At 42.2% G+C, this 24,161-nt stretch overlaps 2 protein-coding genes across 3 annotated transcripts in view; one reads left to right on the top strand and one right to left on the bottom strand.

Annotated features, from left to right (window-relative positions):
• Positions 1–8,652, top strand: part of NAA40 (N-alpha-acetyltransferase 40, NatD catalytic subunit) — a 42,322-nt gene extending 33,670 nt beyond the window's left edge. For both annotated transcript variants that reach the window (XM_069738658.1, XM_069738659.1), the window contains 2 exons: positions 8,106–8,183; positions 8,277–8,652. In XM_069738658.1, the coding sequence (XP_069594759.1) occupies positions 8,106–8,183; positions 8,277–8,415 (217 nt within the window). In that variant the 3' untranslated portion in view covers positions 8,416–8,652. The remainder of the gene's footprint in view (positions 1–8,105; positions 8,184–8,276) is intronic.
• Positions 8,653–11,083: 2,431 nt separating this feature from the next.
• Positions 11,084–16,779, bottom strand: LOC138648571 (actin, alpha skeletal muscle 3). The gene is made up of 7 exons (XM_069738350.1): positions 16,721–16,779; positions 14,384–14,531; positions 13,305–13,629; positions 12,674–12,835; positions 12,307–12,498; positions 12,037–12,218; positions 11,084–11,321 (listed from the first exon to the last, which is right to left on the bottom strand). The coding sequence occupies exons 2-7, from the start codon at positions 14,510–14,512 to the stop codon at positions 11,178–11,180; spliced, it is 1,134 nt and encodes a 377-aa protein (XP_069594451.1). The 5' UTR covers positions 14,513–14,531; positions 16,721–16,779; the 3' UTR covers positions 11,084–11,177.
• Positions 16,780–24,161: the final 7,382 nt, after the last annotated feature.

Here is a 24,161-nt window from a genome sequence, read left to right as displayed (position 1 = left end):
GAAATCTGTGCTTTGGTCTATTTTGGTCTAAATTTGAGATCTTTAGTTTCAACCAACCGTGTCTTTGTGCGACACAGAAAAGGTGAACGGATGGACTCTACATGCCTGGTTCCCACCGTGAAGCATGGAGGAGGAGGTGTGATGGTGTGGGGGTGCTTTGCTGGTGACAGTGTTGGGGATTTATTCAAAATTGAAGGCATACTGAACCATCATGGCTACCACAGCATCTTGCAGTGGCATGCTATTCCATCCGGTTTGCGTTTAGTTGGACCATCATTTATTTTTCAACAGGTCAATGTCCCCAAACACACCTCCAGGCTGTGTAAGGGCTATTTGACCAAGAAGGAGAGTGATGGGGTGCTACACCAGATGACCTGGCCTCCATAGTCACCAGACCTGAACCCAATCGAGATGGTTTGGGGTGAGCTGGACTGCAGAGTGAAGGCAAAAGGGCCAACAAGTGCTAAGCATCTCTGGGAACTCCTTCAAGATTGTTGGAAGACCATCCCTGATGACTAGCTCTTGAAGCTCATCAAGAGAATGCCAAGAGTGTGCAAAGCAGTCATCAAAGCAAAAGGTGGCTACTTTGAAGAACCTAGAATATAAGATATAATTTCAGTTGTTTCACACTTTTTCTCTAGTCACCTTCCACGACAGCATAGCATAGGAGGATGTCTCCATTCCCTTATGGGGGACAGGAAGCACAAGAGGTTAAAAGGCTCTTCCTACCTTCCATTCACCAGTGTCTTTCCTGTCCCCCATGGGGCATGGAGAGATTTTCGTATGCTGCGTGGCCGGCGACTGCAGTGTACCTGGTTTTTCCTGCCAGGCAGTGTTGGTCGTGGGCTCTGCCTTCCTCCTCATTCTGCTGCTCCCGTCTCCCTGGGATTCGGGACCTTCCTGGCCCACCTGCGCCTCTGTTGGGGTAAAGAGGGCCAGTGGTCCCCAGCGGTGGCCTCCATGAGCTCACCGCCTTTTCCTCTCCTGCTGCGGTGTTCGGCATCCTGGAAGTGACGTCATCGCTGCGCGCGCGTCACTTCTGGTCCTGTGTTCCACTTGCTTGAACGCATACACTTCCTGGATTTTCTGCCTCCTACGGCCTCCGGACCTCTGACGCCGCAGAGAGCACGCCGTTCCACATTGAGGCCTGCTCTAGGACTCGGGGAGGAGGAGGGGAACATGCTTCAGCTGCGCTGGGGGCTGGGGTTTTTTCTATATAAACCAGCCTGAAGACACTTCCAGGTAAGACTAGTCCCTCTCAGATTGGATGGTGCTTCCTGCCCAGCGCTGCCCCTGCTCCAGTAAGCCTGTTGCGGGGTGGGTCCGAGCCCAGAGATAGTAAGGGCCCTCCTGTTTTCTTTCTCCACTCTCCCTTTTTCAGGGAGACAAGTCTGCCCAGAAAATCTTGGCCAAAAAGACATCAAAATGCGCAATCTGAAGCTTCCCTCTCTATGGGAGAAGAAGCTGTGTCAGGGGGTGTACGGATAAAGTTGCAGAGCCGAACAGCCTTCTCTCCTTGATGAAATCCGTGCCCTAGTCGAGCATGAAGTACAATCCTCTCTAGCCGCCTTCAATCCTCCACCTCCGCTGCAGGGTCCATCTCCTTCTGAAAAAAGGAAAATACAATTTGAGGACTCGGGCACTGAGTCTGATCACTCTTATTGATCCTCTTCGGAGAGATGGGGTGAATCTTCGACTTCTAAATTTGCGGAAGCGAGAAAATATTTTTTCTCTTCTGATTATATTGATGAGCTAGTAATGGCTGTACGTAACACAATGGGGTTACAGGAGGAATCTGTTCCTCAATCTATGCAGGATGAAATGTTTGGAGGATTGAAATCGGAGATACATATGGGGTTCCCGGTACATAAAAACATCCTAGATTTAATATCTCAGGAGTGGGAGCTCCCAAGGAAACGCCTATCCACCGCCTCTGAAATGAAACACAGGTTTCCCTTAGTAGCGGGTTCTCCTTCATGGGATATACCTAAAGTAGACATTCAGGTGGCGAGAGTAGCAAAGAAAACCTCTCTCCCACTTGAGGACTCCTCACAGTTGAGGGATCCTTTAGATAGAAAAATGGATAATTTATTGAAGAAGTCATGGGAAACATCCACCTCCGGGTTAAAATCCAATATTGCTGCTACCTCTGTTGCCAGAGCCCTCTCTCGATGGATGGATGAGCTGGAGAAACATATTTCTCAGGGTACCTCGAGAGGGGAACTATTGGATTCTCTTCCCATGCTCCAAAAGGCCTCAGCTTTTTTAGCGGACGCCTCTATGGAGTCTATTAGAATTGCGGCCAGATCCTTAGTCCAATCTAGTTCTGCCCGTAGAGCCCTCTGGCTCAAGATGTGGAGTGGCGACATTACTTCAAAAATTAAGCTGTGCTCAATTCCTTTTACGGGCGATATATCTTTTTGGTCCCGCTCTATATGAAATTCTGGAAAAGGCCACAGATAGAAAAAATGCCCTTCCAGAACAAAAGCCGGTCAGAAAACGTTTTTTTCATGCCTCCCAATCTAATAACCCTCAAACAAGAGGTAAAGGGAAAACCGGGAGATGGAGCTATGCTAAGGGCAAAGGAAAAATATCCTCATTCCCCAGCAGCAGGACAAATTACTCCGTCCCGGTGGGGGGGGGAGGCTCTCAAATTTCATCCAACATTGGTTGGCCGTTACCAATTGTCAGTGGGTTCTCAATGTTATTCAAGAGGGCCTTCTCATAGAATTCATATTACCCCCCCCCCCCCCTTCCCCTCGGAATCTGAGAATTACCTCCTTGACATCCAGGGGAGCACATACAATGATGATGACAGGCCTTGAGGATCTCTTAAAATCAAATGCAATCTCCCCAGTACCCCCCGAGGAATGGGGTTCAGGCCATTACTCTCGTCTCGTCCTGGTAAAGAAACCATCAGGGGAGGCGCTAGTCATAATAAATCTAAAAGATCTCAATCGTCATATTCTATACCGCAGATTCAAAATGGAATCGGTGAAATCTGCTATTCCCCTGATAGGTCAAAAAAATTTTATGACAACCATCGACCTAAAGGATACGTACTTTCTCGTGCCGATTCATCCCTGGCACAAGAAATATCTCAGATTTGCAATACAGTACAACCAACAAGTGAGTCACTTCCAATTCAACGTGCTCCCTTTCGGCATTTCTTCAGCGCCGAGAGTATTCTCCAGGATAATGGCAGAGGCGGTGTCGCATATCCGGAGACAGGGAGTCTGTATTGTCCCTTATCTGGATGATCTGCTACTTATAGCCCCCTCGGCTTAGACTCTCAGCAATCATGTTTCAAAAACTCTCGACATTCGCAGAACCTTGGGGAGGCTCCCAAATCTGAGGAAGTCCCAGCTACAACCTTCCAAATCAAGGAGGTTTCTGGGGGTGCTGTTAGACTCAGTGAAACAGAAATCGTTTCTCCCGGAAGATCATCGCCGGGCTATAATAGAAAAGGTTATAGATCTCAGAGAAGACAGATCTCCAACTCTACGGAAAAGCATGTCGGTCCTAGGCTCCATGACGGCCTGTATTCAGTCGGTGTCCTGGGCTCAGGCCCATTCCAGAGTCCTTCAAACCCACATTCTCGCAAACTGGGACTGACATCTCTAAACAAAAGAGTACACACTCTGAGGCGCGTGTAGGCATCCCTAACGTGGTTGTTGAACCCCAGGAATATCCGCAGGGGTGTGAGCTGGTCCCAATCCCCCCTTGTAACAATTACAGTCGACGCCAGCAAACGTGGCTGGAGGGCCATAATATTTCATACTCCTTTCCAGGTACACTGGAATCAGGCAACAAGCGCCAGGTCCTCCAACTTCAGTGAGATGAAAGCAGTGGAGGAGGCTCTCCTAGCCGCAGACAGCCTAATATCGGGAAGTCATGTCAAAGTTTATTCAGACAACACGACTACTGTTGCTCACCTCAGGCACCAGGGGAGCTCAAGGTTCAACAGCCTAAGAAGCATCTCAAACAGAATATTCTGTTGGGCCGAAAAGCACCTTCTCTCCCTCACAGCCGTCCACTTAAGGGGTCTTCCAACCTGTAGGCGGATTTCCTGAGTCGCCAGGACATTAAACCAGGAGAATGGAGCCTGAACAAAAGAGTCTTCAGGATGTTGGTAGACAGATGGGGTCTGCCAGAAGTCGATTTTGTTCGCCTCAAACCAAAATACTCAGGTCCAAACCTTTTTTTTCCCTGAATCCCAGGGACAATTCCAAAGGAGTGGATGCTCTTTTCCAGCCATGGAATTTCCGATTAGCCGACGCCTTCCCGCCAATCCCAATATTGGCGAAAACCCTTCGGAAGATCCGAGAGGAACAGTTGCCAACCATCCTAGTGGCTCCAGCATGGCCGAAAAGAAGCTGGTTTCATCTGATCATCGAACTACAGATCTGCCAGCTGAAGCCGATCTTCTCCTTCCGGGGCCCTTCCAACATCAGAATCTCCAAAAGTTGAACCTAGCGGCCTCGTTACTGAGGCCTAGGTCCTAAGTGCTAAAGGGCTGTAGGATGCTGTAATTTCTACTTTTTGCAAAGTTCCAGGAAGCCTGTTACTAATGCAATATACAGTAAAGTGTGGAAAACATTCTCGTCTTTCTGTCTACCTAATAATCCAGATCCACTCCATCCAAATATATTGCAAATATTGGACTTCCTTCAGTGTGGGTCAGAGTTAGGCCTTAGACCCAGCACACTAAAGGTTCAGTTTTTTGCTCTAAGCGCTGTTTTTGACAAGGACCTGGCCAACCACCGTTGGATCAGAAGATTTATGGTATCAGCTCTAAGATCGCAGCCCAGGAAACAACCCATGGTACCCTCATGGGACTTAAATCTAGTCCTCAGGGGGGGCTCACACAAGCACCATTCGAGTCCTTGACTTCCTGTTCTTCTCAATCCCTGTCATACAAGGCTTCCTTTCTGGTAGCGATTACCACAGCAAGATGTGTGGGGGAGCTGCAAGCCTTATCGGTTAGAGAACCCTATTACAGGTCCTTCTCAAAAAATTTGCATATAGTGTTAAATTTCATTATTTACCATAATGTAATGATTACAATTAAACTTTCATATATTATAGATTCATTATCCACCAACTGAAATTTGTCAGGTCTTTTATTGTTTTAATACTGATGATTTTGGCATACAACTCCTGATAACCCAAAAAACCTGCCTCAATAAATTAGCATATCAAGAAAAGGTTCTCTAAACGACCTATTACCCTAATCTTCTGAATCAACTAATTAACTCTAAACACATGCAAAATATACCTGAGGCTTTTATAAACTCCCTGCCTGGTTCATTACTCAAAACCCCCATCATGGGTAAGACTAGCGACCTGACAGATGTCAAGAAGGCCATCATTGACACCCTCAAGCAAGAGGGTAAGACCCAGAAAGAAATTTCTCAACAAATAGGCTGTTCCCAGAGTGCTGTATCAAGGCACGTCAATGGTAAGTCTGTTGGAAGGAAACAATGTGGCAGAAAACGCTGTACAACGAGAAGAGGAGACCGGACCCTGAGGAAGATTGTGGAGAAGGACCGATTCCAGACCTTGGGGAACCTGAGGAAGCAGTGGACTGAGTCTGGTGTGGAAACATCCAGAGCCACCGTGCACAGGCGTGTGCAGGAAATGGGCTACAGGTGCCGCATTCCCCAGGTAAAGCCACTTTTGAACCATAAACAGCGGCAGAGGCGCCTGACCTGGGCTACAGAGAAGCAGCACTGGACTGTTGCTAAGTGGTCCCAAGTACTTTTTTCTGATGAAAGCAAATTTTGCATGTCATTCGGAAATCAAGGTGCCAGAGTCTGGAGGAAGACTGGGGAGAAGGAAATGCCAGAATGCCTGAAGTCCAGTGTCAAGTACCCACAGTCCGTGATGGTGTGGGGTGCCATGTCAGCTGCTGGTGTTGGTCCACTGTGTTTCATCAAGGGCAGGGTCAATACAGCTAGCTATCAGGAGATTTTGGAGCACTTCATGCTTCCATCGGCTGAAATGCTTTATGGAGATGAAGATTTCATTTTTCAGCACGACCTGGCACCTGCTCACAGTGCCAAAACCACTGGTAAATGGTTTACTGACCATGGTATTACTGTGCTCAATTGGCCTGCCAACTCTCCTGACCTGAACCCCATAGAGAATCTGTGGGATATTGTGAAGAGAAAGTTGAGAGACGCAAGACCCAACACTCTGGATGAGCTTAAGGCCGCTATTGAAGCATCCTGGGCCTCCATAACATCTCAGCAGTGTCACAGGCTGATTACCTCCATGCCACGCCGCATTGAAGCAGTCATTTCTGCCAAAGGATTCCCGACCAAGTATTGAGTGCATAACTGAACATTATTATTTGTTGGTTTTTTTGTTTGTTATTAAAAAACACTTTTATTTGATTGGATGGGTGAAATATGCTAATTTATTGAGACAGGTTTTTTGGGTTATCAGGAGTTGTATGCCAAAATCATCAGTATTAAAACAATAAAAGACCTGACAAATTTCAGTTGGTGGATAATGAATCTATAATATATGAAAGTTTAATTGTAATCATTACATTATGGTAAATAATGAAATTTAACACTATATGCTAATTTTTTGAGAAGGACCTGTAATTACAGATGACTCTATAATTCTCCGTCTTGATCCATCTTTTCTGCCGAAAGTGGTGTCTGATTTTCACCGTTCACGGAACATTATTCTTCCTTCCTTCTGCCAGAATCCGGCAAACCCAAAAGAAGAAGAGTTCCATACTCTTGATGTTAAACAAACTATTCTACACTACCTTGAACAAACTAGCTCTTTCAGAGTTGATCAAAACTTGTTTGTCCATCTGTCAGGTCAGAATAAGGGGAGGAAGGTGGCAAAAAGTACTATATCTAGTTGGATCAAGAGGGCCATAAATGAAACCTATCTGGCGCTGAACTTGACACCTCCAATCGGGGTCAAGGCCCACTCTACAAGATCTACTTCAGTTTCATGGGCAGAAAAAGCAGGCGCTTCCATCGAGCAGATCTGCAGGGCCGCAACATGGTCTTCACCTCATACCTTTACCAAACACTACAGATTGGGCTTATTGACCAATAGGGATCTAGTCTTTGGCCGGAAAGTTCTCCAAGCCATTATCCCCCCCTAGTGCAGAATTGATTGGTACTCCTCCTATGCTGTCGTGGAAGGTGACTAGAGAAAATAGAATTAGACTTACCGGTAATTCAGTTTCTAGGAACCTTCCACGACAGCACTAATTGCTTCCCTTTCCTTGGATAAATCCTGGGTTTAATAAGGTAGCTAGTGCTATGGTATCCGTTATAAGTCACTGGCGAATGGGAGGTAGGAGGGGCCTTTAACCTCTTGTGCTTCCTGTCCCTCATTAGGGAATGGAGACCTCCTCCTATGCCTTGCTGTCGTGGAAGGTTCCTAGAAACCGAATTACCAGTAAGTCTAATTCTATTTTTGTTAAGTATATAATTCCACATGTGTTAATTCATAGTTTTGATGCCTTCAGTGTGAATGTACAATTTTCATAGTCATGAGTATACAGAAAAAATCTTTAAGTGAGAGGATGTGTCCAAAATTTTAGTCTGTACTGTGTGTATGTGTGTATATATATATATATATATATATATATATATATATATATATATCAAAGCTTCTATTGAAGAATACGCACCTCGATGTATACCTCCAGTGGAAGCCACAATATAGCGCTATGTTTTCAATCTCCCCCTGCTTTGTCTCCTATAGGCACAATATATGAGACAGAACAGCCTCCCAGATTTCCATCTTCCTATTGTCCCTTGTCATCTGCAGCCATTGAATGTAACAAGGCATAAAAGACCTGTTGCTTGCTCACAGCTATTGTGACCTATAGGGAAAGGTTTTGGCTGCATGCTAAAAGAAGGTTTTTTTTTAGTGCATGTTCACACTAGTCCAGGTAACAAAGGGACAGTGTGAATTTGGACAGCGGCTCCTTTTCCTGTTATCACTGTTTCTGGACCCCCAGCCATAATCCTCACTGCAGTGCGATTCTCACTTCTCTTGTTTCTTGCTTTCTACTCTCTATAAAAAATAATTAAATAAAGGAATGAATCCATTTTTATTTGCAGCACACAAATGAAGAAAGTTGTCCTCACAGTCTTTAAACACAATCACGGTGCTTACCAGTTCTTCAGAGATGCTTTACAGTAAGTCTGATGTCTTTCCGTTGCTCACCTCCCACCATCTGACGTGCATTTTGGAATTTATTTATTTTTTCTTTTTAATTCCTACGTTTATAGGTTCGAAATAGACGAGACTTCTCCCAGTGTATCGGGCTGCTGTGGTGATGACTGCACATACGAGATTCTGAGCCGCAGAACAAAGTTTGGAGATGCCCCCCATTCACATTCAGCACAGTGTGCTGGCTGCTGCCATTGAACGAAGGGGGTGGATTGACACCTGAGGACTGTGGAGGATCCTAATGGACAAAATGATTGTCTTTTATCTAATTTTTTTTGTTTGTTTGTTTTTTTTTGTATTTTTTTTATGTATTTTTTTTTTTTTTTTTTTTTTTAAACCTGGTGATGTTTAATGCAACACTATTGTGGACATGCGTGTAACTCATGTCTCTATTAGTCCTTTTAACGGTAAATAAATTCCTGTTTGACTTCAAAACGCCCTGATTGATTTTCATTTTATGTGACGGCATTTGTTTTTTAAAATTCTTTTAAAGGGTGTTCTCGCATTGTGTTTTTTTTTTTTGCCGAGTTATTAGAGCAAAAGCGACAAGGAATTCCAAAGACTGAAAGTTTTAGTGGGAGGGTTTCAGGTTGCAGAACTCCAGGCCACGATTCACCATTACATTTCTGCCAGTTTTTCTCTTTTTTTTTTTTTTTTGCCTGACTATCTCTCAATTGGTGAATTTGTTGCAAATCAGAAAATCACTAAACGATTTGTGCCTTTTTTTTTTTTCCAGGTTTAATTTTTGGGGTTTTATTTCTGATGTTTTAGACCTGATTCATGAAATGCCACATGTCTACTCCAGTCCCTTTGGCAAGGTCTTGATGCTCCTATAAGAAGATCAATCTTGTGCAAGCCTAGATAGGTCCACCATGGTCTTATCCGCTGTTATCTTGATACTATCAACCCATCAGGTTGCTGGGTCTTCTTCTTATTCCTTCTATTCTTCAGACCATGATGTCCTTCTCCGGTGATTGCTCTCTTTGTTTGAGGTGTCAAAAATAGGAAAGTCGTGACTTGATGATCCTGACTTTGAGTGACAGCACTAAAAACTAGCAAAAATTATTATAGGCAGGAAAAAAACTACCGTATTTGGGACTCTATACAAAATTCTTTAATTAAATGCAGTGTTTTGATGATTTTGGTACCCAAAAAAATAAACCGCCAGTGAAAACCACAAGTCAAAAAAGAAAAATTATATTTATACGGAAAAAAAAAAGCAAATGATGAATCGGGGACTTTAGTGTGAACACATCCTAAAGCGGTTGTCTTTCTTTTTTGTTTTGTCTTGAGAGCTGATGATACTTGGTAACTATTTGGCATGGGTATCATTTATTTTTTCGTTCTGGAATAATGATAATGTTATACTGACGTATTTTGTGTGATATTTGTTCCCTGTTTTATAGTGCAAGCGTATTCTGCAGCACTTTACAATTTGGAGGGTGCATGTACAAACCATATCAGACATTAGAGTATCGCATAATTCAATAATTAAAGAAGAGGAGCGGATACTGTAGAGCATCAGAATTCAGACCTAAAAGTTAGAACAAACACTGATCATTGTGGCTGTAACCAATAGTTGTGATTCTATGGAGATAGAATACAAAGTCTTCTTACACATTAGATAATTCTAAGCGATCTTTGTATATATCATACACCATACACACCACTGAAGGCCCCTACAATCTATACTGCCCCTGAGCATGTGCCATGTTAGGACATAATGCCTCCTCCATTCAGCAGAGTCGTCTAAGTTATATCTGTACCCCGGATGTTGACCAGGACTTTGATTGTTCAGGTCCAGGACATTATCATTACTAGATAGGACCATGGCCTCTGCTACAGCAGGCAAGGAGTCCTTCTCTACCGATATCCCTGGAATAAACCCACCAATCCTGTCATATCTCGCTATGAATTTACCATCTTTGCATTTGACTGAAGGCTGAGCATTTTCCCTTTTTTTTTTTTTTTTGCATCTGTACCCTATTACAGTGTGAAGGATGTCGACAACAACAAAAAAAATATTCTGCTCTCTTCATATTTGTTTTTGCAAACTGCCGAATTTGAGGTGGCAGTGGATTCGTGGTTTTGTACATACTGTTAAAACATGCATTTTTGTATGCATAGATCAAATCTAGATCTCCTGTGACACTAAAGTTATAGGGCCTGGATGCATTCCTTTATAATTATAATATTATAAATTATGGGCACTAGATTCTGGGATGGGACATTGATCCATGGACGAGGAGTCGGGAAGGAGGAATATTTCTGCTAATATGTGGCAATTGGTCTGTGCTCTCAGAGTTTAGTTTTTGGAGAAAAAACTTCAAATCCTGCTCCAAAATTTTTTGAGTTTTCTGCTCCGAGAATACAACAACAACAACAACAAAAAACAACTCTGCGTGCACTTAGCCTTAGGGTGTTTTTTTTTTTTTTTTGCATTCTTTTGGATCAACACGTTGGGGTATAGGTTGAACTTGACGGATTTATGTCTTCGGTCAGCCTTATCTTAGATGCTAGTACTGTACCATGTAGCATGGGTGGCGCCAAAAATGCTTATTTGAACTCAGCTGAAGAGCACTATTGCTCATAAGAACCATCTTACCCATCAGGTATTTTCCTGTGCATGATGGATGCCCAACTGCGTCCAATATCGGCTACCCAATCACTTGCCTGGCAGCCATTTTTTTTTTTTCCCCTAAGGCAGTTAACCTGTTGCCCTTAATTTGCTGATAGGATTTTCAATGTTACTACTCAATAATATTGTTGGATAATCATTGAAAACCCCCAAAGTTTTATTATCTTTATTTAGCCCAGTTTTTTTTATCTCTTTCACAATCTGAAGTATGAATGACAAACAAAAAAATATTCAAAAGGTTTAGTTTATTATTTGTAGGAATAGGAGATGATCTCTGTAATTGCTAGAGAAATAGCAAAATATAATTCGGTGGGTAGTGAATTTAGAAGCACTTCCTGTGCACAATGGATGGGCCGGCCTCATCGTATTCCTGCTTGCTGATCCACATCTGTTGGAAGGTGGAGAGAGAAGCCAGGATGGAACCTCCTATCCAGACAGAGTATTTACGCTCAGGTGGTGCAATGATCTGCGGGAAAGAAAATGACCAAGGATTATTCATCATTGCAAAAGAAAAAAACATGAACAAATTAGCACAAAAGTTTCAACTACATGTACCTTTTACTAAGGTGCCTTTTGATATTTAAAGGGAACCTGTCAATCGATTCATGCCGCCCGTGCATGATTACAGCCAGGTATGTTTTTCTCTGAAGCGCCAGCGCATTGTTTGTACATCGGAAGAGACCTATCAATCACCTGGAGCAGCTAAGGACTAGTTTTATCTATACCTTTGGTCCATGGCCAGATCTTTAAATTAGTTTTCTCTGAAAGCCTGCAGCATTTCAGAAAAAAAAAAAACAACATACCTGGCTCCATTAATGAAGCTGGGCTCTGATTTATGCTCCCCGCGGTTTGGATAGCATAAATCAACTGACTGGTTCCATAAAGTTTTTTCAGTATTCACTCACAAAAATTTCAACAGTAACTAAACTTTATTTTTTTTTCTTCCTTAAATACCCAGATCCAGGTCTACAAAAAATCTAAAAGTTGACTTTGTAACTGTGCTTGCTCATAATACAAAACTCTTAAAAAAAAAAAAAAAAGTTGACCAAATTTTATTGCGTAGCACTTGTGATCATAAATGAAAGCACATGCTGGTGAGTAGACGATGCTCATTTGCACCGATGCGTTCCTTTTCTTTCCCCCTGCATTAAATATGATACACGTGTGGATTTAATGTTTACCTTGATCTTCATGGTGCTGGGTGCCAAGGCTGTGATTTCCTTCTGCATACGGTCAGCAATACCAGGGTACATGGTGGTACCACCGGAGAGTACATTGTTGGCGTAAAGGTCCTTGCGGATGTCAATATCGCACTTCATGATGGAGTTGTAGGTGGTTTCATGGATACCTGCAGATTCCATTCCTAGGGTGGAACATAACGCAGTCGTGTGAGATCAAATAATATTACACCAAATTAGATGCAGATGCGATGAACGTAATTGTCCTCTTACCAATGAAGGATGGCTGGAAGAGGGTTTCTGGGCAACGGAACCTTTCATTTCCAATGGTGATAACCTGTCCGTCTGGAAGTTCATAGCTCTTCTCCAAAGAGGAGGAGGATGCAGCTGTTGCCATCTCATTCTCAAAGTCCAAAGCTACGTATGCCAGCTTTTCCTTGATGTCACGGACAATTTCACGTTCAGCTTTAAGAGGACAATTTAAGCGTGATTAAAGTGCGAAACGCCAGAAATGAAGATGTTCATATTAGGCAGTCGATACTTTTATTTAAAAAAAAAAAAAAAAGTTATAAAATACTTTGAAAATTAATTATACATTATTATTTCCTGTCTATTGGATTCTCAAGTTAGCAGTCCTTACCAGTTGTGACAAAAGAGTAGCCTCTCTCAGTCAGGATCTTCATGAGGTAGTCAGTCAGGTCACGGCCAGCCAGGTCCAGACGCTGGATGGCATGGGGCAGGGCATAACCTTCATAGATTGGTACGTTGTGGGTGACACCATCTCCAGAGTCCAGCACAATACCTGTCGAGATGTTTTAAGATTGTTATTATGGGTATATAGATAAATACATACATGAAATTGCACAATTATGTCTTAGAAACATTCGTCTTAAGTGGCTTTTAGGATTGCTACCCCTCAAGAAGTGGCGCTGGCGTTCTAGTCCTCTTCCTCTAGCAAGAGGATATTTACATATTTAAATGACATGAGAAGCATTGAATGGCCTATAAGTCTCCGCACACCAGCTCGACACTCTCCACAAGTAAGAAAATTCCCGCCTTACATCTCCTGGTTAGATGCTTCTCAAATCAGAACTACTTTTGCACTACTTTTTTTTTTTAATAAGTGACATAGCGAGGGTTGATATTGACGTTTAGGATTGCTACATCCCCAATAGATGGCACTAGAGTTCTAGTCCTCTTCCTCTCTGAAGGGGCTATTTGCATAAATGCTAAATTATCATACAATTCTATGTCCATATTTCGGTTCTTACCTGTGGTACGGCCAGAGGCGTACAGAGACAGCACAGCCTGGATGGCAACATACATTGCAGGGACGTTGAAGGTCTCAAACATGATCTGTGTCATCTTTTCACGGTTGGCTTTGGGGTTCAGGGGAGCCTCAGTAAGCAGGGTGGGGTGTTCCTCTGGGGCTACACGAAGTTCATTGTAGAAGGTGTGGTGCCAGATCTTTTCCATGTCATCCCAGTTGGTGATGATACCATGTTCAATGGGGTATTTAAGGGTCAGGATACCTCTTTTGCTTTGAGCTTCATCCCCAACATAGGAGTCTTTTTGACCCATACCAACCATGACACCCTGGAGAGGAAATAAATGTAGTTGAGACGAATATCACAATGCAGATATGAGCTGCCATTTAACTATTTGCACTAATGAGTGGTAAATAACCAGAAACACGTCTGCAAAATGGAATTGATTTGGGTTGTTTTTTTTTATCCTAAATCATGTAAACCCCTTTAATGGATCGATATTGACTTTTCTGATTGCTACTTCCAATAGGTGGCACAAGAGGTCTTAACCTCTTCTCTGAAGGGGATACTTGTACATGTAATAGTGGCTACAGGTTTTTTTTTTTTTTTTTTTTTAATAAAAAAATCTGATTTTTTTTCGCCAAAAAATACACTTTCGGGTTGAGACATTAAAAAAATTATGAGAAAAAAACCCTGAAAGTTGGAATTTGTTTCTATATTATTTGTTTTGTGCAAATTGATGGTAATTCAGTGCAGATATATACAATTCCAGGCTTTGATGACCAAAATTAACATGTATGTCCACATTGAACACCATTATTCGAGGGAAGCCTAGAACTAGTGTAATTTATTTCAATTTTCCCTCTATTGTTATAACATGCATGTTTCCAATAGGTTACAACTTTAATGGGGAAATAGTGCTTATGATATAATAGTAGATTATCCCCAAGCATCAATTAAAAAAATAAATATATATATATATATATAATGGAACTTTTTATTTGTTTTGTATTCACTTTATGGATACAATATATCGCAAATGGATAATGTGAGAAATAAAGCTAAAGGTTTGAAAATATTACCTGGTGACGAGGACGTCCAACAATGGAGGGGAACACAGCACGGGGAGCATCATCACCGGCAAAGCCAGCCTTCACAAGTCCTGAACCGTTGTCGCACACCAAGGCGGTGGTCTCGTCGTCGTCACACATGGTGGAGTCTGGAGAGAGGCTATTAAGGGAGCAGAGAATGAGAATACACTTAAGTAAGAGCTTAAGTAACAGTAGAGGCTTTGATAGTTCTATTTCGCCTTCGCCTGGCGGCTGCACCTGTCCTCCCTCTTGTCCCATCTGCTCCTTTTACACCAGTTGTCCCTTTACGTCTTAACTCAGCTGTCCTTCTCAGGATGTTAAATTGGAAGTTTGGCAAGAGGGGATATATTTAACTCCTTAAATTTTTACCCTGCATTACTAACATTTTCAGCCAGTGGGATAAGGTCCTAATCATTAGCAAAAGTTTATGTACATGATATGCAATTTGCAAGGAATTCTATATTTTTCTTGCCTACTACAGAGGCATTTTTTAAGACTAGCTAGAATAAGGCCAGTGTTAGGTTTAGGGAAAATAATATGTGGTTCTTGGGTTGGTAAGTGATTTAATGGAGTCATTAATATTTATAAAATGCAATTATTTTGGGGATTATGTTGACTTTTGCGGCTTGCTACAGATAATGTAAAGGGAGACTGCACAGAAGATGCTCTGCAGATCGTATGTATTAGCCATTAGCCTGGCTTCTAGTTCACGCTTTACAGAATTTAGTTGTTGGAAGAACATAGGTTTACATATTTATCTGTATCTATTATTCAGAACATGTATCATTAGGACCTTGATCATATCGGGCAGCTTTGCTAGACACCGACTGTCAGCAAAAACAGAATGGCTCTTGAGAGAGTATTTTATATAGGAATATATGATTCCTTTTTTAAGATATTATATTGGCAAAAAAAATTACAAATTGCACCAATGGTTATGACTTGAAAAATTTTTTTTTTAAAAAGTGGGAAATGATACATTGATGGGCATAAAAAGGAAGCCTTAAATTTGCTGGTGTGGATGTTAAGGGATTCCTAATAATAGGGATAATAAAGGGTCTTCAAGTAAGGGATTTCTAATATCTTAATAGGAAGTGATTTTTAATAATTTGATAAGGCATAATCTGTTATGAATAATATTGGATTCCTAATAATATGTTAGGGATAATAAGAAACCTCTAATAAGGAATATCTGATTAACTGACCAGGATCGTTTATAATGGATTAATTGATATACTGATAGGTATCATGATTCCTATAAGTCTAATAGGGATTATAAAGGATTCCTAATAATCTGACGGGGATTATAAAGGATTCCTAATATATCAATAAGGATTATAAGGGATTAATTGATATGCTGATAGGGATATTAAGGGATTCCTAATAATTTGTTAGGGATTATAAGGAATTCCTAATAATCTCATAGGGATATTAAGGGATTTCTAATAATTTGTAAGGGATTCCTAATAATCTGTTAAGGATTATAAATGATTTCTAACAATCTGATAGAGATAATAAGGGATTCCTGATAGTCTGGATAATCTGTTAGGATAATATGAGGTTGTTAATATGTTAGGGACGGTAAGGGATTCATAATAATTTTATAGGAATAAAAGGGATTCCTAAGAATCTGATAGGAATTATAAGGAATATTGCTAGTGATAAGGGATTCCAAATAATCTGATGGGGATTGTAAATAATTATAAGGAATATTGCTAGTGATAATAAGGGGTTCCAAATAATCTGATGGGGATTATAAAGAATTATAAGGAATATTGCTAGTGATAATAAGGGGCTCCAAATAATCTGATGGGGATTATAAAGAATTATAAGGAATATTGCTAGTGATAATAAGGGGTTCCAAATAATCTGATGGGGATTATAAAGAATTATAAGGAATATTGCTAGTGATAATAAGGGGTTCCAAATAATCTGATCGGGATTATAAAGAATTATAAGGAATATTGCTAGTGATAAGGGATTCCAAATAATCTGATGGGGATTATAAAGAATTATAAGGAATATTGCTAGTGATAATAAGGGGTTCCAAATAATCTGATGGGGATTATAAAGAATTATAAGGAATATTGCTAGTGATAAGGGATTCCAAATAATCTGATGGGGATTATAAATAATTATAAGGAATATTGCTAGTGATAAGGGATTCCAAATAATCTGATGGGGATTATAAAGAATTATAAGGAATATTGCTAGTGATAAGGGATTCCAAATAATCTGATGGGGATTATAATGGACATTGCTAGGGATAGTAGGGGATGCTTTGCAGTGCTTTCTATGAAAGGTTGGATGGTGCTGTACAGGACTTACCTAGCTGCAGCAGTGAGAGCGGAGGTGTAGCTGTGAGCTGGCAAGTGCTGTCCGCAGACATGTATTTATATTGGTAGCCCCCTGTAGTGGTGATCAGGGAAATCCCACACTCACTTAGCTCCATATTTGGAGAGAAGCCAGGACTGGCCAGGCCAGCCTTGTGAGGGTCCAAGCTGGGGGTCTGAGTACAGACCATATATAGAGGGGGTCTCCCTCCCCCAAGGCCTCTATAGAGCTCACCCTTACACATGGCTATTCCTGGATATAGAACCCGAGAGGCTTTACTTAGAAAGTGCTGTGTGTGTATAGATAGATTTCTTAAGGCAGAGATATTGACAGATTTGGAAATATCATTAACGGATCTACCGATAAAGAAACATATTTTAGAATTATAATTTGCACAGCTGCAGCGTAATTAGCAGTAAGGATCCCGCATAGATATTGTATCTGTGCGGACAGCTGTACGTTATAACGTCTCATGAAGGCTTCGGCGGGCTCAGTATCAAACTACCAAGAAACATGTAACACCACATCAACATTTACCGGGCCGCGCTATAAAGCTCGCTGCAAGGCACATATTACATGACAAACTACGGGCCGAGATTCACAATATCATGTTTGTACACATTAAACCTATAGAGCAAGTCTAATAATATTCGTGGTACAACCTAATAGCGCAGAATTGTTTTCTGATGAGGACTTGTTTGCAGAACAAGTTGCATTTCCAATTTGATCATTTATGACCATTTTTTCCGAATTCGGAATAGTCGTGCGCCTCTTAATGAATAGGCCGCTTCCCACACCTGTGCGCCACTTTTGCATAGTCCTGTTTTATTAGTATGATGGATTGCACCCGACCACATTACAATATCAGTTATGGATAGATGATGTTTAGCTTGGGTTTTTCCTTGGAATATTATTTCTATTATTAGTTTTTTAAGCACTGTTTTTGCATCTTTTTCTAAGTCCCAAAACGCGATCTTTTGATTGTACATGTAATACAATGCAATGTCTTACTATAAGGGCTTGTGCACACCACCATATTTTACCTCCAAGTGCAATAGAACCAATGGTAGTCTATGGAATGCAATTGCACTTGGATCAATGTTAGTCTATGGGGCCACGTACATGTCCGATTTTTTTCTTCCAACTGGGTTAGTCACAAGGAAAAAAAAAAAGGCAGCGGGTCCAAGTTTTATCTGACAATCGAATCATTGGCCTGCACTCAGATGACATCTGAGTGTAGTCCGGTTTCCACACACTGACACAATGGAGAAGATGGAGAAATTATAACAATGTGAATTAATCAGTGTTAGAGCAGGTGCAGATGACAGTATTTTCGGTCCAAATTCGATCCGACAAAATATCGGATTGCGCTCGGACCGATGTTATTCTATGGGGCTGTGCACATTTCTGATTTTTTTTTTCCTTGGACTGAGTCTGCCCCTAACATCAACAGGTGGAATCGCGATCCACCAGCGGCTGTTAATATGTTAAATGCCATTGTCATTCTCTGACAGCAGCATTTAATTTGCACTTAACAAATCGCGCCCATCAGCTAAAGCCCTGCTATGTATAGCACAAGCGATCGATAATCACACCTTCAAGTCTCCTAAGGAGACTATTGAAGCAAGTAAAAAAAAAAATATTTAAAAAAAATATTTAAAACATTTTAAAAATATAAAAGTCACCTGCCTTTTACCAATTCAAAATAACAATTAAAAAATGTAAAAATACGCATATTTGGTATCGCGCTGAGATACGCCCGATCTATCAAAATATAAACAAAATTAATCTGATCGGTAAACAGCGCAACAAGAAAAAAAATCAAAACCCCAAAATTATATTTTTTGGGTCTCCGCAACATTGCAATAACAGGTCGATCAAAACATTGTTTCAACCCCAAAATGGTATCAGTAAAAACAGCAGCTTGTCCTCACCCATCCCCACATCCAGAAAAACGGAGACGCTATAGGTCTCAGAAAATGTTGCTTTTTCATCTTTCTGCACAGCTGCTGCATAGTTAAAACAAAAAAAAATTCTATTGCTAAATGTGATACAGCACACCATATTCCACCTTGTCATTTAGTGGCAGTGAAATTGTTCTGTGTGCAGAGCTGTTCCGCAGTAAAACAAAATATATTTCTTGCAGTTGCTAACATGATTCAGCACGCCATATCTCACCTCGTCATTTAGTGGCAGTGAAATTCATCTGGCATCAGTCGAACATCCCTTCGGTGGATATTAGCTACTCACAATTGGCACCTTTACAAAATCCAACTGTTGCAGCATCTCAACGAGGATGACCCAGATCGGTGCGCTGAATTTGCAGAATGGGCCAAACAAAAATTAGAACAGGACCCTCTGTTTACACAGAATATTATGTTCAGTGATGAGGTAAACTTTTCAGTGGGCCATTTATATGGATACACCTAAATAACATTGGAATGGTGACAGTTTTCTTGCGTAGGGTGTCTTGCATTGAAATCTGCTGCATTGACCCATGTACTGCGTTCACCAGACATCAACACAATTTCTATCCGCTCCTCGTGTTAACCTCTGTGACATGTCAATGGCTGTAAACAAAGAGAAACTTGTAAATAACTCCTGAAAGAATAAAGTTATGTTAAAACTAAGCACACCATTGTTTTTCTTGTGAAATTCTCAATAAGTTTTATGTGTCACACGACCCTCTTCCCATTGGAAAAAATAAAGTTGGATCCAAAATGGCCAACTTCAAAATGGCCGCCATGGTTACCACCCATCTTGAAAAGTTTTCCCCCTCCCTTACACTAATGTGCCACATACAGGAAGTTGATATCACCAACCATTCCCATTTTATTTAGGTGTATCCATATACATGGCCCACCCTGTGTGTGTATATATATATATATATATATATATATATATATATATATATATAATCGGCTAAGGGGTACTTCCGTCTCTTTGTAACTTCCGTCTGTCTGTTTGTCTGTAACGGAAATCCCGGGCCTTTCAGCGACAGGCTTAGTCCGGACGCGAATTGGCCCCTCCCTACTCCCCTGCAGTCAGTGCCCCCTCTTTACTCCCCTGCAGTCAGTGCCAGTGTGTCGCCCCATCCCAGACCAACTTTTTACTATTGATGCTGCCTATGCAGCATCAATAGTAAAAAGATATAATGTTAAAGATAATAAAAAATTGTGCTATTCTTGTAGATTGTGAGCCCTCGCGGGCAGGTCCTCTTTCCTCAGGGTCCTCTCTCCTCCTGTACTAGTTGTGACTTGTATTGTTCAAGATTATTGTACCTGTTTTTATTATGTATACCCCTCCTCACATGTAAAGCGCCATGTAATAAATGGTGCTATAATAATAAATAATAATAATTCTCACCTTCCGACGTCCACCGATGCGCGCGATGCGGCCGCCAGCTTCCGTTCCCAGAGATGCATTGCGAAATTACCCAGAAGACCACTAAGTCATCATGGTAATTTCGCAGTGCATCTCTGGGAACGAAAGCTGGCGGCTGCATCACACTCGTCGGGACAGCTTCAGGTGGACGACCAAGGGTGAATATATAACTATTTTTTATTTTTTTGACAGGGATATGGTGCCCACACTGCTATATACTACTTGGGCTGTGTTATATACTGCGTGAGCTGTGTTATATACTGCATGGGCTGTGTTATATACTATGTGGGCTGTGCTATATACTATGTGGGCTGTGTTATATACTGTGTGGCTGCTATATACTAAGTGGGCTGTGTTATATACTACGTGGGCTGTGTTATATATTGCGTGGCCTGTTCTATATATTAAGTGGGCTGTGTTATATACTGCCTGGCTGCTATATACTACGTGGGCAGTGTTATATTCTGTGTGGCCTGTGTTATATACTACATGGGCTGTGTTATATAGTACATGGGCTCTGCTATATATTACGTGGGCTATGTTATATACTGCCTGGCTGCTATATACTATGTGGGCAGTGTTATATACTACGTGGCCTGTTATATAGTACGTGGGCTGTGCTATATATTCTGTGGGATGTGTTATATACTGCCTGGCTGCTATTTACTACGTGGGCAGTGTTATATACTGCGTGGACTGTGCTATATAATACGTGGGCTGTGCTATATACTATGTGGCTGCTATATACTACGTGGCTGTCTGTGTTACGTGGGCTGTGCTATATACTATGTGGCTGCTATATACTATGTGGCTGCTATATACTACGTGGCTGTGTGTTATGATCTGGTGGTTAGAACAAATAGTGGACCTGGTAGTTAGAGCACCAGAAAAGACCTGATAGCACATTAATACAGGACAAGCTCTGGGAAGTGGAACCTCTGCTGACCGCAATCCCTAATCCTATCACGTACACTAGAAATAGCCGTGGAGCGCTCCTATCATGACCTAGGCGCCTCGTCACAGCCTCAGAACTAGCTAGCCCTAGAGATTGGAAAAATAAGCCTATCTTGCCTCAGAGAAAATACCCCAAAGGAAAAGGCAGCCCCCCACATATATTGACTGTGAGTAAGATGAAATCACAAACACAGAGATGAAATAGATTTAGCAAAGAGAGGCCCGACTTACTAAACAGACAGAAGATAGGAAAGGTCACTTTGCAGTCAGCACAAAACCCTAAATAAGCCACACAGAGAGTGCAGGGAAAAATACCTTCCGCACCGACTAACGGAGCGGAGGCGCCCCTCTGCGTCCCAGAGCTTCCAGCAAGCAAGGCAAAATTCACATAAGCATGCTGGACAGAAAAAATAGCAAACAAGAAAAAAGCAAAGCGAAACTTAGCTTATGCTGGAGAAAACAGGTAAGCAGGAAGATCCAGGAGCGAACTAGACCAATGCTACAACATTGACAGCTGGCATCGGACAAGGATCCAAGTGGAGTTAAATAGAGCAGCCCACTAACGAATTAGCCTCGTCACCTGTGGAAGGAAACTCAGAAACACCCACAGGCATCAGAGAAAGTCCATGGACAGAACCAGCCGAAGTACCATTCATGACCACAGGAGGGAGCCCGAAAACAGAATTCACAACAGTACCCACCCCTTGAGGAGGGGTCACCGAACCCTCACCAGAGCCCCCAGGCCGACCAGGATGAGCCAAATGAAAGGCACAAACCAGATCGGCAGCATGAACATCAGAGGCAAAAACCCAGGAATTATCCTCCTGACCATAACCCTTCCACTTGACCAAGTACTGGAGTTTCCGTCTCGAAATACGAGAATCCAAAATCTTCTCCACCACATACTCCAACTCCCACTCAACCAACACCGGAGCAGGAGGGTCAACGGATGGAACCACAGACGCCACGTATCTCCGCAACAACGACCTATGGAACACATTATGGATGGCAAAAGAATCTGGAAGGGCCAAACGAAATGACACAGGATTGATAACCTCAGAAATTTTATACGGACCAATGAAACGAGGCTTAAACTTAGGAGAGGAAACCTTCATAGGAACATAACGAGACGACAACCAAACTAAATCCCCAACACGAAGTCGGGGACCCACACAGCGCCGGCGGTTAGCAAAACGTTGAGCCTTCTCCTGGGACAATGTCAAATTGTCCACCACATGAGTCCAAATCTGCTGCAACCTATTCACCACAGTATCTACACCAGGACAGTCTGAAGACTCAACCTGCCCTGAAGAGAAACGAGGATGGAAACCAGAATTGCAGAAAAACGGCGAAACCAAAGTAGCCGAGCTGGCCCGATTATTAAGGGCAAACTCAGCCAACGGCAAAAAGGACACCCAATCATCCTGATCAGCAGAAACAAAGCATCTCAGATATGTTTCCAACGTCTGATTAGTTCGTTCGGTTTGGCCATTTGTCTGAGGATAGAAAGCCGAGGAAAAAGACAAATCAATGCCCATCCTAGCACAAAAGGATCGCTAAAACCTCGAAACAAACTGAGAACCTCTGTCCGAAACGATGTTCTCCGGAATGCCATGTAAACGAACCACATGCTGGAAAAACAGTGGCACCAAATCAGAGGAGGAAGGCAATTTAGACAAGGTACCAAATGGACCATCTTAGAAAAGCGATCACAAACCACCCAAATGACCGACATCTTTTGAGAGACGGGGAGATCCGAAATAAAATCCATAGAAATATGCGTCCAGGGCCTCTTCGGGACCGGCAAGGGCAAAAGCAACCCACTAGCACGAGAACAGCAGGGCTTAGCCCGAGCACAAGTCCCACAGGACTGCACAAAAGAACGCACATCCCGTGACAAAGAAGGCCACCAAAAGGATCTAGCCACCAAATCTCTGGTACCAAAGATTCCAGGATGCCCAGCCAACACCGAACAATGAAGCTCAGAGATAAGTTTGCTAGTCCATTTATCAGGGACAAACGGTTTCTCTGCTGGGCAACGGTCAGGTCTATCAGCCTGAAATTTTTGCAGCACCCGCTGCAAATCAGGGGAGATGGCAAGATGGCAGACAAAATTATCCCCTCTTTGAGAATACCTGCCGGCTCAGAAACACCCGGAGAGTCAGGCACAAAACTCCTTGACAGGGCATCAGCCTTCACATTCTTAGAGCCCGGAAGGTACGAAACCACAAAATCAAAACGGGAGAAAAATAACACCCATCGAGCCTGTCTCGGATTCAACCATTTGGCAGACTCAAGATAAGTCACATTTTTGTGATCTGTCAAGACCACCACGCGATGCTTGGCTCCTTCAAGCCAATGACGCCACTCCTCGAATGCCCACTTCATGGCCAACAATTCTCGATTACCAACATCATAATTGCGCTCAGCAGGCGAAAACTTTCTAGAAAAGAAAGCACATGGCTTCATTCCCGAGCCATCAGAACTTCTTTGCGACAAAACAGCCCCTGCTCCAATCTCAGAGGCATCAACCTCAACCTGAAACGGGAGCGAAACATCTGGCTGGCACAACACAGGGGCAGAAGAAAAACGACGCTTCATTTCCTGAAAAGCATCCACGGCCGCAGAAGACCAATTGACCACATCAGCACCCTTCTTGGTCAAATCAGTCAACGGTTTAGCAACACTAGAAAAATTAGCGATGAAGCGACGATAAAAATTAGCAAAGCCCAGGAACTTTTGCAGGCTCTTCACAGATGTCGGCTGAGTCCAATCATGAATGGCCTGGACTTTAACAGGGTCCATCTCGACAGTAGAAGGGGAAAAAATGAACCCCAAAAATGAAACCTTCTGAACTCCAAAGAGAAACTTTGACCCCTTCACAAACAAGGAATTAGCATGAAGGACCTGGAACACCATCCTGACCTGCTTCACATGAGACTCCCAATCATCCGAAAAGACCAAAATATCATCCAAATACACAATCAGGAATTTATCCAGGTACTCTCGGAAGATGTCATGCATAAAGGACTGAAATACTGATGGAGCATTGGAAAGCCCGAATGGCATCACCAGGTACTCAAAATGGCCCTCGGGT

The sequence above is a fragment of the Ranitomeya imitator genome, chromosome 9 (assembly GCF_032444005.1).
Source record: "Ranitomeya imitator isolate aRanImi1 chromosome 9, aRanImi1.pri, whole genome shotgun sequence".
Taxonomy (NCBI): domain Eukaryota; kingdom Metazoa; phylum Chordata; class Amphibia; order Anura; family Dendrobatidae; genus Ranitomeya; species Ranitomeya imitator.
The sequence above is the reverse complement of the archived record's forward strand: the minus strand, read 5'-3'. Positions and strand labels throughout refer to the sequence as shown.